This window comes from Papio anubis, chromosome 18 (assembly GCF_008728515.1).
Source record: "Papio anubis isolate 15944 chromosome 18, Panubis1.0, whole genome shotgun sequence".
NCBI lineage: Eukaryota > Metazoa > Chordata > Mammalia > Primates > Cercopithecidae > Papio > Papio anubis.
This window is the reverse complement of record NC_044993.1, coordinates 68,959,762-68,982,270: the sequence shown is the minus strand read 5'-3', so window position 1 is coordinate 68,982,270 and position 22,509 is coordinate 68,959,762. Positions and strand designations below refer to the sequence as shown.

Genomic DNA, 22,509 nt, shown 5'->3' with positions numbered 1-22,509 from the left:
CCCACCTCAGCCACCTGAGTAGCTGGGACTATAGGTGCCACCAAATCTGGCTAATTTTAAAATATTTTATAGAGATAGGGGTTTTGCTGTGTTGCCCAGGCTGGTCTGAAACTCCCGGCTTCAAGTGACCCTCTTGCCTTGGCCTCCGAATGTGCTGGGATTATAAGTGTGAGCCACTGCACCTGGTCTCACTCTACGTTTTTTTTACTGTGATGAAATACACGTAACATAAATCTTACCATTTTAAGCGTCTTGAGTGTACAGTTCAGTGGCATAAGCACATTTGCATTATTGTGCAACTGTCTGCACCGTGCATCTCCAGAACCCCTTCATCATCCCAAACTGGACTCTACCCATGAAACGCTCACTCTCCACTCCCTGCTCCCCACTGCTCCTATTAGCCACTACTCTATTTTCTGTCTCTGCAAATTTGACCATTCTAGGTACCTCACGGAAGAGGAATCATACAATAGTTGTCCTTTTATGTCCGGCTTATTTCACTGGAAACAATGTCTTTCAGGTTCAGCCGTGTCTTGGCAGGTGCCAGTGCCTCACTCCTCTTTAAAGCTGAATATATACGTCATTGTATGACTCCCTCGCCTTTCATTTATCCATTCATCTGTTGATGGACACGTAGGTGGTTTCCACCTTTTGATTATTGTGTAAGTGATGCTGCTGTGAACATTTGTGTACAAATATCTGTTTCAAATCCCCATTGGTTTGCTCTTGTCCATTAAGAAAAAATCAACTATGTGGTACCTGGCATTGTCCCTTTAATTGTTGCAGCAACTCCAGAGCCCACACTCTTAATGGCAGTGCCATGCTGTTGTTCATTCATTCATCCCGTAAATGTCTATTGAGTGGTGACTCTGTGCTAGGCATTTTTGCAAAGCACTGCAGATTCAGGGATGTCAGGGGCTGATGATGCTACTTCGGCAGTTGTGATGCATGAAGGAATAAAACAGGCCCAACTGAGTCAGCATCCTTTTCCTCTTTTTTTTTTTCTGAGAAAAACTGAGCCTCAGAAAGGTTGCTTTGAGGACATCCAGCTGCGGGAACGGGGATTTGTGTTGGGCCACGGTAACATTGATATGCCGCTTATGCGGTGGCCCGTGTTAATGTAGCAGTTAGGGACCACCCTACTTCCGAAATTATTCAACCTATATCTCCTGCTATCCGGCTGTACCGAGATAAACAATGCTTTCAACTCAAACCATCCATTGCTTCTATGTCGTTATCCTAAATCCATCAAAACCAGAGACAATTAATCAGCCTGGTTCTGCCAGGCCCACTTCCCCTCATCAGCTGGGTGACACCGCTGCCATTGGGTGGCTGATGACTCATTCAAAATCTGGATTGAGCACCTACTGAGTTGGAGGTCTATCCATAACACAATCCACAAATCTAAAAAGGAAGCCTTTGATTCGTGATGCATGCCCGCGGATGGCCTGAAAACACTGTGCTGGGTGAGGTCAGAATAAGAGGCTGTGTCTTATGTAGTTTTCTTTCTTTCTTTTCTTTCTTTCTTTCTTTCTTTCTTTCCTTTCTTTCCTTCTTTCTTTCTTTTCTTTTCTTTTCTTTCCTTCTTTATGCTTTTTGTTTATGTTTCTTTTCTTTCTTTCTTTTCTTTTCTTTTCTTTTCTTTTCTTTCTTTCTTCTTTCTTTTTCTTTTCTTTTCCTCTCCTTCTATTCCTTTTCTTCTTCACCTTTTAGAACCTGATCTTGCTCAGCAGCCCAGGCTGGAGTGCAGTGGCCTGATCTCAGCTCACTGCAAATAAGCCACTCCTGGGTCATGCCATTCTCCTGCCTCAAGCCTCCCAGAGTAGCTGGGACTACAGGGCCAAGTATAATCTTTATCCTTACTCCCATTCTTCCCTCCACAGCCTTTTAAAGAGTCATTTATATCGTTCTTGTGCCTTTTTTTGTCCTCATGTATATATATATGCCATGTGGGGATATATATATATATGTGTGTAGATATTTGAGATGGAGTCTCACTCTGTCACCCAGGCTGGAGTGCAGTGCTGTGATCTCGGCTTAATGCAACCTCTGCCTCCTACATTCAAGCGATTCTCCTGCCTCAGCCTCCTGAGTAGCTGGGATTACAGGTGTGTGCCACCATGCCTAGCTAATTTTTGTATTTTTAGTAAATATGGAGTTTCACCATGTTGACCAGGCCGGTCTCAAACTCCTGACCTCAAGTAATCCACCCGCCTCAGCCTCCCAAAGTCTTGGGATTAGAGGTGTGAGCCACCGCACCCACCTTGCATCCTCATATCTTACCTCTCACTTATAAGTGAGAACATATGCTATTTGGTTTTCCATTCCTGAGTTACTTCACTTAGAATAATGACCTCCAGCTCCATCCAAGTTGCTGCAAAAGACATTATTTTGTTCCTTTTTGTGGCTGAGTAGTATTCCACGGTGTATATGTACCGCGTGTTTTAAACCCACTCGTTGGTTGATGGGCGTTTAGGTTGGCTCCATATTTTTGCAATTGTGAACTGTGCTGCTATAAACATACATGTGTATGTGTCTTTTTCACATGATGACTGATTTTCCTTTGGGTAGATACCCATATTTCAATAAAAAAAAAGACTTGGGGGAGGTGAGTAAGTTGATATCACATCTGTGCTGTGGTCCCCTAGACTTGCATGGGGAAGGAAGGGGGTTGACAGGGAGACTCCTGAAGAGAATGACAGGGGATGGCGGCACCTTACTCAGTGGCTGCATAGTGGCCAGGGCCCCAAATCAGGTCTGCAGAATAGAAAAGGGAAGGGAAAACATCGGGCTGGAAGATGTTGGTGCAGTTGGGATATTCTTTCTGCATTCTTACTGGACGTTTTGGGGTAAGTGGCATTCCAGCTTCCTTTGAATTTGGATGAGGAAGAGCAGGAAGGAAGGAAGGAAGGAGGGGAGGAGGGATCATCTGTCAAGTGATTAGCAGAAATAGCTTTTTGTACTTTATAGAATCTCACTCATTTTTTAAATTTAAATTTATTTAACAAATGGCAATGTAGAATGAACCATGTGCCAGGCACTGCTCTAAGGACATTACATGAGCTGACTCCTTTATTCCTCTAACAAGTAGCAAAGTAGCTACTTTTTTTACCCCCCCCCCCTTTTTTTTTGAGACGCAGTCTTGCTCTGTGGCCCAGGCTGGAGTGCAGTGGCCTGATCTCAGCTCACTGTAAGCTCCGCCTCCTGGGTTCATGCCATTCTCCTGCCTCAGCCTCCCGAGTAGCTGGGACTACAGGAGCCCGCCACCACACCCGGCTAGTTTTTTTTTTTTGTATTTTTTAGTAGAGATGGGATTTCACAGTGTTAGCCAGGATGGTCTCGATCTCCTGACCTCGTGATCCGCCCATCTCGGCCTCCCAAAGTGCTGGGATTACAGGCTTGAGCCACCGCGCCCGGCTTTTACTCCCCCTTTTATACACAAACGAATTAAGGCACTGAGAGCTTGATGACTTTTTCACACAACTGATGAGAGGCAGAGCAGAGATCCCACTCCAGACCCCAGAGCCCACTCTCTTAAGGGCGGTGCTATGCTGTTGTTCATTCATTCGCCCTGTAAATGTCTATTGAGTGTTGACTATGTGCGAGGCATTTTGCAAATCACTGCAAATTCAGGGATGTCAGGAACTGATGACCCTACTTCAGCAGTTGTGATGCCTGAAGGAATGAAACAGGCCACCTGAGTGCTAGTTGGGAGGTTCTATGATTATTCCACTTTACAGAAGAGAGAGGGGTTACCCAGCCTGGAATTGGGCAAGTCTGGGTAGGAATTCAGGGCTATTTAACTCGAGCCTCCCATCTCCACACGCTAATTGTGTCAATATGGATTTTGCAGGATGGGGACCCATAAGAGGCAGCCCTGACTGGTCACTGCCTGCCCCGCGGTGGCCCTGCAGCTGTGGGCCCTGGGCTTTGAACCATCTCCTTTTCTGAGCAGGCAGGCTTGGATGTCCTTTCCAGCCGCCTGGCAGAAGGGCTGTAACTGAATGCTTCTGTGGCCTTGTGTCCCTGAGAGCGCCAAGCCATGTGTTTGTTTAGCAGGGAGAGGCTCAGGTCTCATTTGTGGGTGGTCAAGCCAACTTTAGGGACAGGAGTCAGCAGCTGAGGCTCTTAGGCAGGGACAAAACTAATGGTGTGAGCCGGTTTCCAACACAGAAAGGTCCTGTGAGCTGTTTGATCCTCTAGGACCCTGGGAGGTACCAAAGGCACAGGGGCCAGGGCCTGTTTGGTCTCTGCCAGGGCCTTTCACAGGGTAGGGTGCCCAAGGCCCACAGTTTCTCAAGGGTCACAGCAATGTCTAACAAGGAAAGAAAATAAACGTAATAATTCCAGAATACAAAAAGAAACAAAAAGCCACCAGGTGTGGTGGCTCATGCCTGTAATCCCAGCACTTTGGGAGGCTGAGGCAGGCAGATCACTTGAGATCAGGAGGTCGAGACCAGCCTGGCCAACATGGTGAAACCCCATCTCTACTAAAAATACAAAAATCAATCGGGCATGTTGGTGGGTGCCTGTAATCCCAGGTATTTGGGAGGCTGAGGCAGGAGAATCTCTTGAACCCAGGAGGCAGAGGTTGCAGTGAGCCGACATCATGCCATTGCCCTCAAGCCTTGGTGAAAGAGTGAGACTCCATCTCAAAAAAAAAAAAAAAAAAAAAAAAAAAGAAAGAAACCTGCAGAGTTAAAATGAACAAATGTTGAATTAAATGCCTACCAAGGGCAACTTCATGCCAGGCTGTCATCTGGACCTCAACTGTGATGAGCTCATGTATATGTAAATCACGGAAAGTGGATGCATTTTAATATGTGTGATGTGATTGCCACGGGTAGGGCCCAGGACCTGCGAAGGCCTCACAACCATCCTGCGAAGAGAGGTGCTCTATAACCTTCCGGGGCTCCCTGGTCCCTTCTAGGTAAGGTCCCTACCCACTTGGCAGGCAGGCATTTGAATTTTATTCAGCCAGTGTTTTTATTTTATTTTATTTTGTTTATGAATTATTATTATTATTATTTTGAGATGGAGTCTCTGTTGCCCAGGCTGGAGTACAGTGGTATGATCTCGGCTCACTGCCACCTCCTCCTCTCAGGTTCACGCCATTCTCCTGCCTCAGCCTCCTGAGTAGCTGGGATTACAGGTGCACATCACCATGCCCGACTAATTTTTTGTATTTTTAGTAGAGATAGGGTTTCACCATGTTATCCAGGCTTGTCTTGAACTCCTGGCCTCAAGTAATCCACGTGCCTCGGCTTCCCAAAGTGCTGGGATGATAGGTGTGAGCCACCGTGCACGGCCTTTATTTTATTTTTTAAAGAAACAAGATCTTGCTCTGTCACCCGGGCTAGAGTGCAGTGGCATAATCATAGCTCACTGCAGCCTTGAGCTTCTGTGCTCAAGCGATTCTCCTGCCTCAGCCACCAGAGTAGCTGGGACTACAGGTGCATGCCACCACACTTGGGCAATTTTCTTATTTTTAAAATTTATTTATTTATTTTTGAGACGGAGTCTCACTCTGTTGCCCAGGCTGGAGAGCAGTGGCACAGTCTTGGCTCACTGCAAGCTCCGCCTCCGGGGTTCAGGCCATTCTCCTGCCTCAGCCTCCCAAGTAGCTGGGACTACAGGCGCCCGCCACCATGCCCAGCTAATTTTTTGTATTTTTAGTAGAGACGGGGTTTCACTGTGTTAGCCAGGATGGTCTCGATCTCCTGACCTCGTGATCCGCCCGCCTAAGCCTCCCAAAGTGCTGGGATTACAGGCGTGAGCCACTGCGTCTGGCTAATTATTTTATGTAGAGATGAGGTCTCACTATTTTGCCCAGGCTGGCCTCGAACTCCTGGGCTCAAATAATCCTCCTGCCTTGGCATCCCAAAGTGCTGGGATTATAGGTGTGAGTCACTGCACCTGACCTCAGCCAGTGTATTTTAATATCGTCTCCAAGTCAGATGCAGGAAGGGAATCTCCGGGCAAAGAGGCTGGACCCTCAGAGGTGCCCACGGTCAAGCTGGGGAGACAGACACATTTTCAAACACATGGGGGACTGTCCGAGGAACAGGGGCAGAGGAGGGTCAGAACTGGGTTGAGCGTGAACTGAGGGTATGAACCAGGCTTCCGTCCTGTGTGGGACTGTCTTGGGTACAGGGCTGTCCCTCAGAGATCAAGGCACTATTTGGTTCTACAAGCAATGCAATGCACCAGCCCCATGGTCTGACTGCAAGGGCGTCCAATCACAGCTTGATCCCTCACAAGTTGTGTGACTATGGGCAAGTGACTTAAACTCTCTGAGTTTTGGCTTCTCCATCTGTCCGATGGGGAGGATGAGCACTACCCACTTCTTCGGGAGCAGCACACGGTACGCAGTGAGCCCAGTGTATGCCTCGGCTATTGCTGTCACTGCAATGATGATTAGGCATGGGCAGCTAAAAATTGTCCAGATGTGTCCTTTTGGTACTCATCGGCACCTTGTTGTCATCCAAAATGAAAGGAAAGTGTTCTGCCTGACCGGCCACCTGCTATAGACATTCACCCCAGGAGAAGGCAAGGCAGTTCTCCCGGGCCTGGAGGCGCCTGGACACGAGGCATTGATTGTCCCTGGATAGCCCTTGGGCTGGGAGGAGCTGCTTTTCTTGCTCCTGTGGTCATTTTCCCTGCAACAGGAGGATGAGGTTTAGAAGCAGCAGGCAGAATGTGAGACTGGTTTCTGCTGAGGTCCCTCCATCCCCTTCCCTGCATCCCCTTCTCTCCATCCCCTTCCCTGCATCCCCTTCTCTCCATCCCCTTCCCTGCATCCCCTTCTCTCCATCCCCTTCCCTGCATCCCCTCCATCCCCTTCCCTGCATCCCCTTCTCTCCATCCCCTGCATCCCCTTCTCCATCCCCTTCCCTGCATCCCCTTCTCTCCATCCCCTTCCCTGCATCCCCTTCTCTACCATCCAGGGTGGTAAACCTCCTTCTCATGCCCCACCAGCCCCATCCTCAGCCCACCCCGATCCTCACTTCTCCCGGTCCCCTGCTTTGCCAGCTGCAGGCCAGCGGAAATCAAAGATTTTAAACCACCGAGCGGGAGCCAGATCATTCTGAGGCAGGCAGGGAGCCCAGGGAGCCTGTCAGACAGGTTTCACTTCATCCCACCACTCTCTAGCCATGTGCTGTGCTGGACGCAAGTCACTCTGTCTTCCTGAGCCTCAACTTGCTCATCTGTAAAATGGGCAAATACTAGTTCCCATCTCACCAGGGCCTTGTGAGGATGAAGCGAGGCAGTTAACACTTTATAAAGTCCTTAACAACAGTGTCCAACAATCGTGAAATTCCTCTGATACTGGACAACTGGCTCTGGGATGGATGCCTTCCAGATGGAGCCTCAGCTCGGGTGTCCCCCCATAACATGTGGTTCTGTCACTGGATACTGGGAGAAGTACCTTCCTTCCCTTTCGAAGTCAGAGAAAGTCGTGCCCAAGCAGACCAGCCTCCATCTCTGTGCCTGTTATCTGGGGGCTCCAGACCAGGCCTTTCTAACAAGAGGTTTGTTAGGACGGGAAGTGAGTCAGGAACTCTGGCCCTTGATTGGCTGTGTGTACTGAGTCTATGGCTTTATCCCCTCCCTTGGGGCTGTTTGGGCCAAGTGCATGTTATTTTCTTCTTTGCTGGTTAGCACTGTTAGCCCCCAGGGTATGCCCAGGACCAAGCCCGGCACAGGTATGAGGTTGTGCTTTGGAAAAGCAGGTGATCCTCCTTCCCAAATTTCCTGTTACAAGGCACGATAAACGCTCTCAAAGAAATAAAGGGTAAAAGGAAGGAGAACCAAGGAAGAGGCAGTCGTGCATTGGAGGGCAGGGAGGGTGTTCTAGGAAGAAAGACCAGCATGGATGAGGGCCTGAAGCCTGAACGTCTCCTTGGCCCAAATCCAGGCCTCCTACCCCTCCAGAAAGCCCCATGACTCATGGCTCCCGTCCCCTTCACTGTCAAGGAAATTGATCAGCGTTCCAAGCATCTGGAACAGCAAGTGCAAAGTCCTCATGGCAGGGACACACTTGATGTATTATTGTTCTAAATGCAGCAAGGCTGGCGTGGCTGGAGCCAGATAAGGGGGCAGGGATGGGAGATGGGTTGGTAGGGCAGATCACATAGGGCCTGAGGACCATCATAAAGAGTGCAGGGTTTATTCTCGGCATCAAGGCCTATTCTTTTTTTTTTTTTTCGTTTTTTTTTTTTTTGAGATGGAGTCTCGCTCTGTCGCCCACGTTGGAGTGTAGTGGTGGTGCGATCTCTGCTTACTGCAATCTCCTCCTCCAGGGTTCAAGCAATCCTCCCACTTCAGCCTCCTTAGTAGCTGGGATTACAGGCATGCACCAGCACGCCTTGCTAACTTTTTTTTTTTTTTTTTTGTATTTTTAGAAGAGATGGGGTTTCACCATGTTGGCCAGGCTGGTCTTGAACTCCTGATCTCAAATGATCCATCCACCTCGGCCTCCCAAAGTGCTGGGATTACAGACGTGACCACCTCGCCTGGCCTCCTCAAGGCCTGTTCTGAGTATATCCTCCCCCGAAACCATTTCGTTTGGGGAACAGGAGTGAGACAGCAGTAGAAGGAAGGGGAGAAGCTCAGGGGTGGTATGGCTGCTGCCTGGCAGGATTCGGAAGGACAGAGGGTGGAAAAGGGAGATGTGACTGCTTGGCCCCAGGGGACAGTGCCTGGCTCTGTTTCTGAGCTGCCCATGAGAACAAGCCCAGCTGCTGAGCAAACGGTTCCTGGAGGGAGTGGGGGCTGGGCCCAAATGGGATTAAAATTCAGGTTCACCATCCCATGCTGTGTGACTTTGGGTAAATTAGTGAGCCTCTCTGGGCAAGTACATGAGACATATACGCATTTTCCAAACGATGAAACAGGCCCAGACAAAGGAAGGGGCTTGCCTCGTCGGAAGGAAGTGGAGCTGGGCTTCCAACCAGGCGGCCTGAACCCCTCCAGCCTCCACTGGCTTTACTCTGCGCTCTGTCCCCCGTGGGGAGATGATTTCCTTTGAAAGTGGGTCCGGCGTGGCTGAGATCTATAGGGCAGACACAGTTCTCAGGGGGCCTCCCTTGCCAGCTGGCTGAGCCCAGACCCCAGGATCCCCATGGTGCATTCTCTGGGCGAATGAGGCCTCCCGATTCCAACGCTGATGTGTTTGTCCCAGCAACTGACTTGGAGATACGGCAGGAGGCAGCTCTGTCCTCCTGGCCTCTGGTGGAGGACAGGCTGGCTGGCCTAGCCCGGCCTGGGGTGACACCAAGGGCTCCTGGGCATGTATCCGTTTCTTCCTCGGCCCCCTCCCCCTGCTTCTCTTCCTGGGAGCCAGGAGGGAAGGGGGAGGAGATGTCTGTCCTCAGATGCCGGCACTATTTTTGGAGCCTGCGTTGATCCCAATTCCGGGGCACGTGGGCTGTGACAGGCGCTGGGAGCAGACCCCGCTGGAATAAGGAATAAGGTCAGCCACAGATGCCGGGATGTGCCCCCACCACCCTGACCCTGGCCCTTCTAGAACTGGGCACAGACTCTTGCCCTCCCTGAGCACAGGTTCATGGGCTTGGGGGCCTCTCCCAGGTACTTTCACCCAGCTCTGCACCCCCACCTGGCAGGACCTCCTCCCGCACAGAAGCAAGCAGCCCCAGCACAGAGGCTGGGGCCGACCTGAAGTGGCTCCCAGGACAGTGAGGGGCCCTTCCCTTTGAAGGGCACAGGGGCATGGAATCCAGCTTAACCTCCTGTGCTGGTGACCAAATCCTGTCTGAGACACTCGGAGAGGCCGTGGAGGAAATAATCCCGGCCATCCCTTCTCCAGCACCCACAGCAGTTTGCTCAGTTCTCGGGACGTCTCTGTGCAACCGGGCACTGAGAGGTTAAGTAACCCACCCAGAGTCACACAGCATGTAAGTGGTAGAGCTGGGATTTGCACCTAGGCAGGGCTTGAGTCTGTGCCGTCAGTCAGGGTGAGACCGTCTAACGGCTCATAGGAAGGACATTGCTGAATATTTACATTAACATATACATAAAATCACATAGTAGATATATTCATATATAAAATAAGCTACTTATTTAAACCATCCATATATTTATTTATTTATTTACTTTTATTTTGAGACGGAGCCTGGCTCTGTTGCCCAGGCTGGACTTCAGTGGCTCGATCTCGGCTTACTGTAACCTCCACCTCCTGGGTTCAAAAGATTCTCCTGCCTCAGCCTCCTGAGTAGCTGTGATTAGAAGCATGTGCCATCATGCCCAGTTAATTTTTTTTTTTTTGCTATTTTTTAGTAGAGACAGGGTTTCATCATGTTACCAGGCTGGTCTCAAACTCCTGACCTCAAATGATCTACCTGCCTTGGCCTCCCAAAGTGTTGGGATTACAGGAGTGAGCCACCGTGCCTGGCATACCCATATATTTATATATGGCATATATTATGTATCCATATATAAAATATATTTACATGTGTACATTTATATATACATTATATATTATAGATATGTGTAGATATGATCTATATTTGTATACTATCTATATTTATTAAATTATAATATATTGTATAGAACACCCTGTATTTACATTGTGTATAGAAAGATATATGCACACTAAATAATTGTGTATATTTATATTAACACATATTCACATATCTTTATATATACATTTAAATAATATATGTATTCATGTGGCCAGGCGCGATGGCTCATGCCTGTAATCCCAGCACTTGGGGAGGCCGAGGTGGGCGGATCATCTGAAGTCAGGAGTTCGAGACCAGCCTGACCAACATGGTGAAACCCCATCTCTGCTAGAAATACAAAAATTAGCTGGGTTTGATGGCATGTGACTGTAATCCCAGCTACTTGGGAGGCTGAGGCAGGATAATCACTTGAACCTGGGAGGCAGAGGTTGCAGTGAGCCAAGATCACGCCATTGCACTCCAGTCTGGGCGACAAAAGCAAACCTCCATCTCAATACATAAATAAATAAATAAATAGTATATGTATACATGTGGATTCATATGTGTGTATGTGTATATATAAACACATACACGTGGAGAGAGAAAGACACCTTTTTAAAATAGTTTTATTAAGATAGAATTCACATGTCATACAACTCATCCATTTGCAGCACACAATTCAGTGGCTTTCAGTAGATTCACAGTATTGTGTAAACTTCACCACAATCAGCTTTAGAATAGTCTCATTACCTCAAAAAGAAGCTCTGTCTGCCTTAACCCTCAACCCTCAACACCCCCACCATCTCTTTCCTCACCACTACTGGTCCCTGGCAGCCACTAATCTGTTTTCTGTCTCTCTCTATTTGCCCATTCTGGACATTTCATATAAATGGATTCATGCAATATATGGTCTTTTGTGATTGGCTACTTGCACTCAGCATAATGTTTTCAAAGTTCACCCATGTTGTAGCATGAATCAGTACCTTATTCCTTTTTAGGGCTGTATAATATTCCATTTTATGGCTAGACCACCACTGATTTATTCACTCATTCATTGATGGACATTTGGGTTATTTCCACTTTGCCTATTATGAATAATGTTGTTACAAATACTTGTATTTTTTTTGTGTGTGGATTTATTTTTTCATTTCTCTTGGGTACATACTTATGAGTGGAATTGCTGCATCATATGGTAACTCTTTGTTTAATTGTTTGAAGAACTGCCAAACTATTTTCCAAAGGGGTTGTACCATATTACACACACATGGGAGGGTTTGGAGGCTTCAGTTTCTCCACATCCTCACCAGCACAGGCTATTATTATGTCTTTTAAAAGTTATTATAGTCATCCTAGTGGATGTGAAGTGGTATTTCATTGTGGTTTTGATTTGCATTTCCTTAGTGACTAATGATGTTGAACACAGTTTCATTTGCTTTTTTGTGTTGGTATATTTTCCTTGGGGAAAAGTCTGTTCAGATCTTCTGCCATTTTAAAATGGGGTCATCTCTTTATTGTTGAATTCTAACACTTGTTTATATATTCTAGATGCAAGTCCCCCATCTTCTACACACACACAAGCACACATATGTATGTGTGTATAATTTGCAAAAAATTTCTCCCGTTCTCAGGGCTACCATTTCACTTTCTTGCTTGTATCCTTTGAAACACAAAAATTTTAAAATTTGATGATATCCACTTTATTTTTTCTTTTATTGTTCGTGCTTTTGGTGCCATAAGGAAAAAACCATTGCTTAATCTGAGTTCATAAGGATTTATTCCTATGTTTTCTTCTAAGAGTTTCGTAGTTTTTAAAAAATCCTTTTACAAAATTATTATTATTATTTTATTTGTTTATTTTTTTGAGATGGAGTTTTGCTCTTGTCTCCCAGGCTGGAGTGCAATGGCACAATCTTGGCTCACTGCAATCTCCACCTCCTGGGTTCAAGTGATTCTCTTGCCTCAGCCTCCCAAGTAGCTTGGATTACAGGTGAATGCTACTACACCCAGCTAATTTTTTTGTATTTTTAGTAGAGACGGGGTTTCACCATACTGACCAGGCTGGTCTCTAACTCTTGACCTCTGGTGATCCACCTGCCTCGACCCTGCAAGATTCTGGGATGACAGGCGTGAGCCACCACGCCCGACTCCAACTTCATTCTGTTGCATGTGTATATCCAATTGTCCTGGCATCATTTACTGAAGAGATTATTCTTTCCTCATCAGATTGTCTTGACACCTTTGTAAAAAATCAGTTGATAATAAACGTAAGGGCTTATTTCTGGATGCTAAATTCTTTTCCATTGAGCTGTATGTCTACCCTTGTGCCAGTATCACACTGTTTTGATTACCGTAGCCTGGTATGATATCTATGTATAGATATGATATATATTTATATACATACTATCTATATTTATTTTTTTTTATTTTTTATTTTTTTTTTTTTGAGACGGAGTCTCACTGTGCTCCCAGGCTGGAGTGCAGTGGCGTGATCTCGGCTCACTGCAAGCTCCGCCTCCCGGGTTCACGCCATTCTCCCGCCTCAGCCTCCCAAGTAGCTGAGACTACAGGCGCCCACCACCACGCCCGGCTAGTTTTTTTTTGTATTTTTAGTAGAGACGGGGTTTCACCATGTTAGCCAGGATAGTCTCGATCTCCTGACCTCGTGATGCACCCGCCTCGGCCTCCCAAAGTGCTGGGATTACAGGCTTGAGCCACCGCGCCCGGCCGATTGCACCAAGGTAAAGCAAAGCTTTAGTTGATGCGGGTGTGTTGTTTAGGCGTTAGCAGTACTGCCCTCACTATGCGCTCATTGGACAGTAGCGCAACCCCAAGAAAAGGATGGTTATATTTATAAAATTATATAGAAACACTCTATATTTACATTGTGTGTAGATAGATATGTGCACAGTCTATAAAATTGTATTATTTTTCTTTTATTGTTGAATAGCTTGATGTTGCTATAAATATTTGTGTATAATTTTTGTGTGTGGACTTATGTTTTCATTTATCTTGGGTATATACCTAGGAGTGGAATTGCTGGATCATAAGGTAATTCTATGTTTAACTGTTTGAAGAACTGCCAAGTCATTTTCCAAAGGGGTTGTACCATATCACATTCACATGATGGGGCTTGGGGGTTTCAATTTCTCCACATCCTCACCAACATGTGCTGTTACGTCTTTTTTTTTTTTTGAGACAGAGTTTCGCTCTTGTCGTCCAGACTGGAGTGCAATGGTGTGATCTCGGCTCACTGAAACCTCTGCTTCCTGGGTTCAAGCAATTCTCCTGCCTCAGCTTCCCAAGTAGCTGGGATTACAGGCACCTGCCACCATGCCCAGCTATTTTTTGTATTTTTAGTAGAGACGGGGTTTCACTATGTTGGCCAGGCTGGTCTCGAACTCCTGACCTTAGGTGATCCACCTGCCTTGGCCTCCCAAAGTGCTGAGATTACACACGTGAGCCACCACACTTGGCCTGCTACCCTGTCTTTTAAAGTAAATCAGGAACTATGAGTTCTCCAATTTTGCTCTTTTTCTTTCTTTTTTTTTTTTAAATAATATCTTTTATTTTTTTGAGACGGAGTCTCACTTTGTGGCCCAGGCTGGAGTGCAGTGGCCGGATGTCAGCTCACTGCAAGCTCCACCTCCTGGGTTTACGCCATTCTCCTGCCTCAGCCTCCGGAGTAGCTGGGACTACAGGCACCCACCACCACGCCCGGCTAGTTTTTTGTATTTTTAAAATAGAGATGGGGTTTCACCGTGTTAGCCAGGATGGTCTCGATCTCCTGACCTCGTGATCCACCCATCTCGGCCTCCCAAAGTGCTGGGATTACAGGTGTGAGCCACCGCGCCTGGACTTTGCTCTTTTCCAAGATTGCTTTTGGTTATCTTTGGTCTGTTGCATATCCGTATGAATTTTAGGATAAGCTTGTCAATTTCTGTCAAGAAGTCAGCAGGGATGTGGATATTGTGTTGAATCTGTAGACCAGTTGGGGAATATTGCCATCTTAACAATATTAAGTCTTCTGTTTCATGAATATGGGATGCCTTTCCATTTATTTAGGTCTTTAATTTTTTTCAGCAATGTTTTGTAGTGTTCAGAGTATACATTTTACATTTCTTTTTGTTAAATATATTCCTAAGTATTTTATTCTTTTTGATGTGGTTGTAAATAGAATTTTTTCATTTTATTCTCAGTTAGTACATAGAAATACAACTGAGTTTTCTACATTGGTTTTATATCCTGCAGCCTTGCTGAACTCATTGATTAGTTCTAATCTTTTTGTGTGTACTGTATGGATGCTTTAGGATTTTCTATATAAATAATCATGTCATCTGCAAATACAGATGGTTTTACTTCTTCCTTTCCAACTGGATGGCTTTTATTTCTTTTACTTATCTACAACCTCCAGCACAAGGTCGAATAGACATGAAGAATGCACATTCCTACCTTGTTCCTAATTTTGGGGGAAAGCACTCAGTCTTTCACCACGGATGTTAACTGTGGCTTTTAGCAGATGGCTTTACCAGGCGGAGGAAGTGCCCTTCTATTCCTAGTTTATTGATTTTTTTTTTTTTTTAATCATGAAGGGGTGCTGGATTTTTCTCAAATGGTTTTCCTGAGAAATACCTTATTTTAAAATGTCCCCGGAGTCCCTGTGCTTCCTTCTGAGGGCAAAAACTCAAATGCAGAGGCAAAAACTTATTTGCCAAATCATTGTCCAGGCTCTGCTGTGTCGGACTCTAACAGGTGCTAGCTGGTGGAATGAGTGTTGGTAACGACTGCAAAATCCCTGCCCCTTCCAGCGGCCAGGGCTGCGTTTCACGTCTGATAAGTGACACAGCAGATAAGGAGGTCGCGCTGGGTGGGGGAGTCCCTCTGCCCCCCACCGCGGGCGCTCACTGCCGCTCTGCCCCCAGGCCTACGAGAAGCGCTTCCCCACCTGCCCGCAGATCCCAGTCTTCCTGGGCAGCGAGGTCCTGCGCGAGTCCCGCAGCCCGGACGGGGCTGTGCACGTGGTGGAGCGGAGCTGCCGGCTGCGCGTGGACGCTCCACGGCTGCTGCGGAAGGTGGGCGGTCCTGGGGCTGTGGGGCGGAGAAGGGGACCTGTCGCGGGGGTACGGGAGGGCTGGGCGCGGGAGCTGGGGACCAGGGCGGCGGGGGCCAGGCGGTGGAGTGAGGGTGTGTGAGTTGATGTTTGGATGGAGGTTCCAGGATGAGGGTGGCGGAACCCTGGTGGGGGGCCCAGGGCCCAGGGCCCAGGAGGGGCGAGGGCTGGAAGGCTGGGCTGGGGAGTAGGGGGAACTGGGCGGGGTTCGCGGGCCCAGGGCCGGAGCTGGGTGGTGGAGATGGGTGGGCGGCAGGGTGGAAGTCGGGGGTTGGGGTCCTGGGTCCGAGCTGGGTGGGCGGTGGCGCAAGGGACTTGGGCCTCAGGGCAGGGAGTGACTGGGGTCGGCCCGCCGGACTCTCTCTCCATTCCTGTGCGTTTCATGCCCTCCACCCACCTCCGCCTCCCCGCCCCTTCCCTTGCAGATCGCAGGTGTTGAGCACGTGGTCTTCGTGCAGACAAACGTCTTGAACTGGAAGGAGAGGACGCTCCTCATCGAAGCGCACAATGAGACATTCGCCAACCGCGTGGTGGTGAACGAGCACTGCAGCTACACGGTGAGCCCAGGCCGCCCTCAGTGCCCACGCCCAGAACCCACCTGTGTCCAACACCCATTTGCCCCCGGGACCCACCCGCCCCCTGCACCCACCTGTGCCCAGAGCTCTGTCCTCACATTCCTTGAGCCTCTGCCCAGCCATCCCTCCTGCCGCATTGTCAGGTAAGATGCAGGATGCTTGGTTGCCTTTGCAGTTCGGGTGAACAACCCATAAATTTTTTTAGTATGTCTCGAATATTGCTTGGGATATACTTATACTCAAATGTTATTTGTGGTTAATCTGAAATTCAAACGTGACTGGACATCCTGCGTTTTATCTGCTAAATCTGACAACTCTATCCCCTCCCTCCTTTCCTTCCTTCTTTCATGAAACTATGCATGAGTTTCCTCAAGTGTGAAATTGGCTTAATAATCATGCCTACTACATAGGTTGATGTAGGATTAAATGAACGAAAATACACAAACCCTTTAGACCAGTGCCTGGCACATATTAAGTTCTATGTAAATGTTACCTTTGAATATAATTAATAATAATAATTATTATTATTCTCTAATATATACTGGTTGAGCACCTACTGTGTGCCAGGCACCCTGCCAAGTGCTGAGCATGCAGCAATGGACCAGGCTGCCTGACCACTGCCCTCATGGAGGGTCCACTTCAGTGGAACAAAACGGAATCAGTGTGTATGCATTTGTCACAGCTGAGGCTGGATCCAGCAGGGGGATGTGTGGGAGTCAGAGGAGGTGGTGGGGGCACTGAAGCTGAGTGCTAAAGGATGAGAGAAGCTGCCCATGGAGGGCTGGGAACAGCATTTTGGGGGTGGGAACAGCATGAGTGAGGTCTGCCAAGGTGAGGCACATGGGGGCTAGATCTTGATGACTTTAGAGGCTGGAATGAGGCACCTGCAGGCATTCACTGATGGCACCCAGCTCTGCCACTTTCTTGCTGAGTGACAATGGGCCACACCGTCTGTATCTGTAAAATGGGGACATTGGCAGATCCTGCCTTGTTGGGTCGTTTTCACAACGATAACTCCAGGATAGCAATGATAGACCACTGTACGTGGTTTTTTCTTTTTCTTTTTCTTTTCTTTTCTTTTTTTTTTTGAGAAAGAGTCTCGCTCTGTGGCCCAGGCTGGAGTGCACTGGCACAATCTTGGCTCACTGAAACCTCCGCCTCCTTGTTAAAAGGATTCTCGTGCCTCAGATTCCCGTGTAGGTGAGATTACAGGCATGCACCACCGCATCCGGCAAATTTTTATGTTTTTAGTAGAGATAGGGTTTCTCCGTGTTGGCCAGGCTATTCTCAAACTGCTGGCTTCAAGAGATCCACCCACCTTGGCCTCCCAAAGTGCTGGGATTACAGACATAAGCCACCGTGCCCGGACCCATTGCCTTTTCTTTCTATGCCTCCAGCTCCACTTGGCCCTCCAGGAGCTTGGGCTCAGGGTGTTTAGATCCACTGGGGAGGGGCAAGCAACAGTTGTTGAAACCCCTCTCAGCGTGTGTGGTTTCTCAGAATGAGTTCTGTCAGTAGCTGAGTCAGCAGCACTTGGGCTGCTTGTGAAATGCAGATTCCTGGGCCCCAACCTGGAAGTGTCTAGGGGCAGGCCCAGGAATCTGCATATTTTAACAGACTCCCTGGTAATGTTTCTGCCCACAGATGTTTGAGGGGGACTAGGTCTGGGTCCATAAAGGAGCTCTGCCAGTGAAGTTTTCTTTTTGCAAACATACAGATCTATAAATATTTACTGATATATAAGGATGTGTAATATATCTTTATATTGATAACATAATATATAACTATTTTTAAAATCTAAATTTTATGTATATTGATATATAATTTATATATTTATGGATTATATAAATGATACACTGAACAATTGTATTTATTTATTTTTTTATTATTATTATTTTTTGGAGAGGGAGTCTTGCTCTATTACCCAGGTTGGAGTGCAGTGACATGATCTCGGCTCACTGCAACCTCCACCTCCCAGGTTCAAGCGATTCTCCTGTTTCGGCCTCCCGAGTAGCTGGGATTACAGGCACCCACCACCATCTGCACCTTAGTTTTGGATTTTTAGTAGAGACGGAGTTTCACCATCTTGGCCAGGCTGGTCTCAAACTCCTGACCTCGACTGATTCGCCCACCTGGGGCTCCCAAAGTGCTGGGATTACAAGTGTGAGCCACCACGCCCGACCTAAACATATGTATTTCTAACTAATTTTCTATGTATGTGTATCATATTGAAAGGGCAGGGCTGCAGATTTGAGACCCACATTCTCCCGGCTTCTCATGAGAAGGCTTTTTGTTCCCTGACAGTTTGAACTTTGCATCCTTCTCTGGGTGGGGGCCCCTTGGTCCTGCTACCCCCTCCAGGGTTGCCAGGCTTGATCTGCTGTCCACTGCAGGCTCTGCCTGGGCCCAGGTGAGCAGGAGAACCCTAGGGGAGGACAGGGTGCCCCCAACACTGAGTCCCTGGCATGGCCCCCGCCTGGCTTTCAGGTCCACCCTGAGAATGAAGACTGGACTTGCTTCGAGCAGTCTGCCTCACTGGACATCCGGTCCTTCTTTGGCTTTGAAAACGCCTTGGAGAAGATCGCCATGAAGCAGTACACCGCCAACGTCAAGAGGGTAAGGGGTGGGTTGCGTTAGTTACTGGAGGAAGGTGCACACACCTGCTCTGCCGTCACCAGCCACGTGACACCTGGCAAGACCCTTACCCTTCCTGGGCCTCAGTCTTATGTGTTAAATGGGTACTCTAGTAATGACCAAATCACCACGAGATAATGGGTGGAAAGTAACTGGTCTGTGACAGGGACACCCTAATCCTTGCTCTGGCACCATGAGACGTCCAGGATTATGTGGTGAATTTTCTGGACACCAGATAACTCTGTGGTGCTTTTTTTTTTTTTTTTTTTAAAGATAAAATGATCATTGCTTGCTTTAAAGACCTCAATCCATCCCTGAGTAAAGACCTGTTCTTGTGATAAAACAGATGAAATTAACTTTAATAAAAAAATTTTATCCAATGTGTTACTGATATAAAACGTATTACTCCGAGGTGGGAGGATCAATTGAGCCCAGGAATTTCAGAACAGTCTAGGACACATAGTGGACCCCAGCTCTAAAAAAATAAAATAAAATAAATTAGCTGGGTGTGGTGGTGAGTGCCTATAGTCCCAGCTGCTCAGGAGGCTGAAGCAGGAGGATCTCTTGATCCTGGGAGGTTGAGGCTGCAGTGTGCTGAGATGGTACCACTGCACTCCAGCCTGGGCAACACAGCAAGACACTGTCTCAAAAAAAAAATAAACAAAAACAACCCCCAACCCGAAAAACTTATTACTGAGCTATTTTGCATTCTTTGTTTGGTACCAAGCCTTGGAAATCAGGTGGGCGTTGGACACTCGCAGCATTTTTCCATCCCGACTGGACACATCCAGCTGCTCAATAGCCACATGTCAGGGCTGGGACCTGAGCCAGCTGGGGGTGACTCCCTGCGGTGACCCGGTGACCCCCCTCCATCCTGCCCCATGCTCATGTGTCTTGGGTCTCTCTGGCTTCCAGGGGAAGGAGGTGATTGAGCATTACCTGAATGAGCTCATCTCCCAGGGTACCTCGCACATTCCCCGCTGGACGCCTGCCCCGGTCCGTGAGGAGGATGCCCGCAACCAGGCTGGACCGAGGGACCCCGGCTCCCTGGAGGCCCACCGGCCCAGTAGCGCCCTGGGCCCCGCTCTGGAGGCGGTCAGTATGGACGGTAGGTGGTGCAGCCCAGGCCAGTCAGCCCTAGGAGGCTGCTGCAGGTCCTCTTGCTCCATGGGGGGCCTGGGGCATGTTGGGGAGAATTGCTTCCCATCGCCCTGGGAATGGGTCTGGATCTTGGAACAACGCAGCCTCCTGCCTCCACTGACTGCTTCTCCCTCTCTCCATCCTGGTCCAAGAGCAGAACCCATTTGTGTCTTTTCTTTGTCTGTTTGTTTGTTTGTTTTTTGAAACAGAATCCCCCTCCGTCACCCAGGCTGGAGTGCAGTGGCGCAATCTCGGTTCGCTGCAACCTCTGCCTCCTGGGTTCAAGCGATTCTTCTGCCTCAGCCTCCCAAGTAGCTGGGGTTACAGGAATCTGCCACCACGCTCAGCCAATTTTTTGTATTTTTAGTAGAGATGGGGTTTCACCATGTTGGCCAGGCTGGTCTCAAACTCCTGAGTTCAAGTGATCCGCCTCCCTTGACCGCCCAAAGTGCTGGGATTACAGGCATAAGCCTTGCGCCTGGCAAAAACTCATTTATTTCTAGATCAGGAATTAACCTCTGGTGCCTTGACATTGCCTCTTTCTCTAGTTTTAGTATTTACTAACTTACCAATTATTATGAATTTACTAATTATTACGATTGCTATTGCTATTTTAAATTATATGAGTAATGCATGATCATGGTAGAAAAAAATTCAAACTGCTTGGAAGGTGTAAGAAGTAAGATTCTTTTCCTCTCCCTAGAGGCTAACAATGGTTTTGTGTTTCTATGTCCTGGAACTGTTTAGGTGTATATATGGACATAATATGTGTATATACCCACACACATATGTGTATACTTGCATACATATATGTGTGTCTTATGTTGAATACGTGAGAACATATACATTCCATTTGATATTTTGCTTTTTTCCCACTTAGTAATGTTGCCTGAAAAACTTTCTGTATCAGTGCTTATGTCTTCTTTTCATACTTCATAGTATGGTGTGGTTGCACCATAACTTATTTATTAATAAATATTAATTATTTATTTAGACACAGGGTCTTGCTCTGTTGCCCAGGCTGGTGTGCAGTGGTGCAATCATGTCTCTCTGTAACCTTGAAATCCTGGGCTCAAATGATCCTCCCGCCCCAGCTTCCTGAGTAACTGGGACTATATAGGCACAGGTCACCATGTCTAGATAATTTATTTTCACTTTTATTTTATTTTATTTTATTTTTTTTGAGACGGAGTCTCGCTCTGTCACCCAGGCTGGAGTGCAGTGGCCGGATCTCAGCTCACTGCAAGCTCCACCTCCCGGGTTCACGCCATTCTCCTGCCTCAGCCTCCCGAGTAGCTGGGACTACAGGCGCCTGCCACCTCGCCCGGCTAAGTTTTTGTATTTTTAGTAGAGACGGGGTTTCACTGTGTTAGCCAGGATGGTCTCGATCTCCTGACCTCGTGATCCGCCCGTCTCGGCCTCCCAAAGTGCTGGGATTACAGGCTTGAGCCACCGCGCCCGGCCTATTTTATTTTTAATTAATTATTTTTGAAGCGGAGTCTCACTCTGTCACCCAGGCTGGAGTGCAATGGCAGGATCTCTGCTCAATGCAACCTCCGCCTCCTGGGTTCAAGCGATTCTCCTGCCTCAGCCTCCTGAGTAGCTGGGATTACAGGTGCGTGCCACCACGCCTGGCTAATTTTTATATCTTTAGTAGAGACATGGGTTTCACCATGTTGACCAGGCTGGTCTTGAACTCCTGGCCTCAGGTGATCCACCTGCCTTGGCCTCCCACAGTGCTGGGCTTTTATGGACATGGAAAATGTTCACAATATAATGTTGGAATGTTCACAAAATGTTCACAATATAATGTTAAAAGGAAAAATCCTGGGATACAAACTGTATGTACACCACGAATCCAGTTCTAGCCATGTGTAAGATGTATACTCATGTTGATAATGTTTTTCCTTTAGGGCCACTGCCGTGCAGGGACTTCCCTGTCATACTTGGGTGGTAGTGCCATGGAACTAATAATACATCTGGGGCTCTGTTTAGGGAGAACGAAGTTCATTCATGCAACAAGTATTTATTCTTTTTTTTTTTTTTCTGTCACCCAGGCTGGAGTGCAGTGGCACGATCTTGGCTCACTGCAACCTCCACCTCCCGGGTTCAAACGATTCTCTTGCCTCAGCCTCCCGAGGAGCTGAGAGACTACAGGCGTGCGCCATCATGTCCGGCTAATTTTTGTATTTTTAGTAGAGATGGGGTTTCACCATGTTGGCCCTGCTGGTCTCAAACTCCAACCTCAAGGGATCCTTCTGCCTTGGTCTCCCAAAGTGCTGGAATTACATGCAGCAAGTATTTATCCTGCACCAGCTATGTGTGCTGGCTGGCTGCTGTTGTACATGCACATTTTTTTTTTTTTTTAAACAACAGTGCCTTCTCCTGCCCTGTCCTGTGCACGCTGTCCGTGGCCTTGTCCCCTGTACCTTCCCCATTTTGCACAGGTCCATCCTTCCTTCTCCATCTGTGCTGTCTGCCAGCAGCGCAGGCACTCGGGGTGGCTGGCAGAGGACATCCTCTGCCCCTTCTGCCCTCTCCTGAATCACTGAGTCTTTGTGCTCAGAAGTAGAAAAAACCTTCACATCTG

At 47.7% G+C, this 22,509-nt stretch overlaps 1 protein-coding gene and 1 pseudogene across 2 annotated transcripts in view; one reads left to right on the top strand and one right to left on the bottom strand.

The window, feature by feature from the left end:
• The window catches only part of SEC14L5 (SEC14 like lipid binding 5), a 61,206-nt gene that overhangs the window by 14,255 nt on the left and 24,442 nt on the right, over positions 1-22,509 (top strand). The window contains exons 3-6 of one of the 2 annotated variants that reach the window (XM_009195937.4): positions 15,383-15,532; positions 15,996-16,127; positions 18,633-18,761; positions 19,695-19,887. In XM_009195937.4, the coding sequence (XP_009194201.2) occupies positions 15,383-15,532; positions 15,996-16,127; positions 18,633-18,761; positions 19,695-19,887 (604 nt within the window). The remainder of the gene's footprint in view (positions 1-15,382; positions 15,533-15,995; positions 16,128-18,632; positions 18,762-19,694; positions 19,888-22,509) is intronic. The other variant, XM_009195938.4, reaches the window with a different exon arrangement.
• On the bottom strand, positions 13,191-13,306 carry LOC116271378 (annotated as a pseudogene).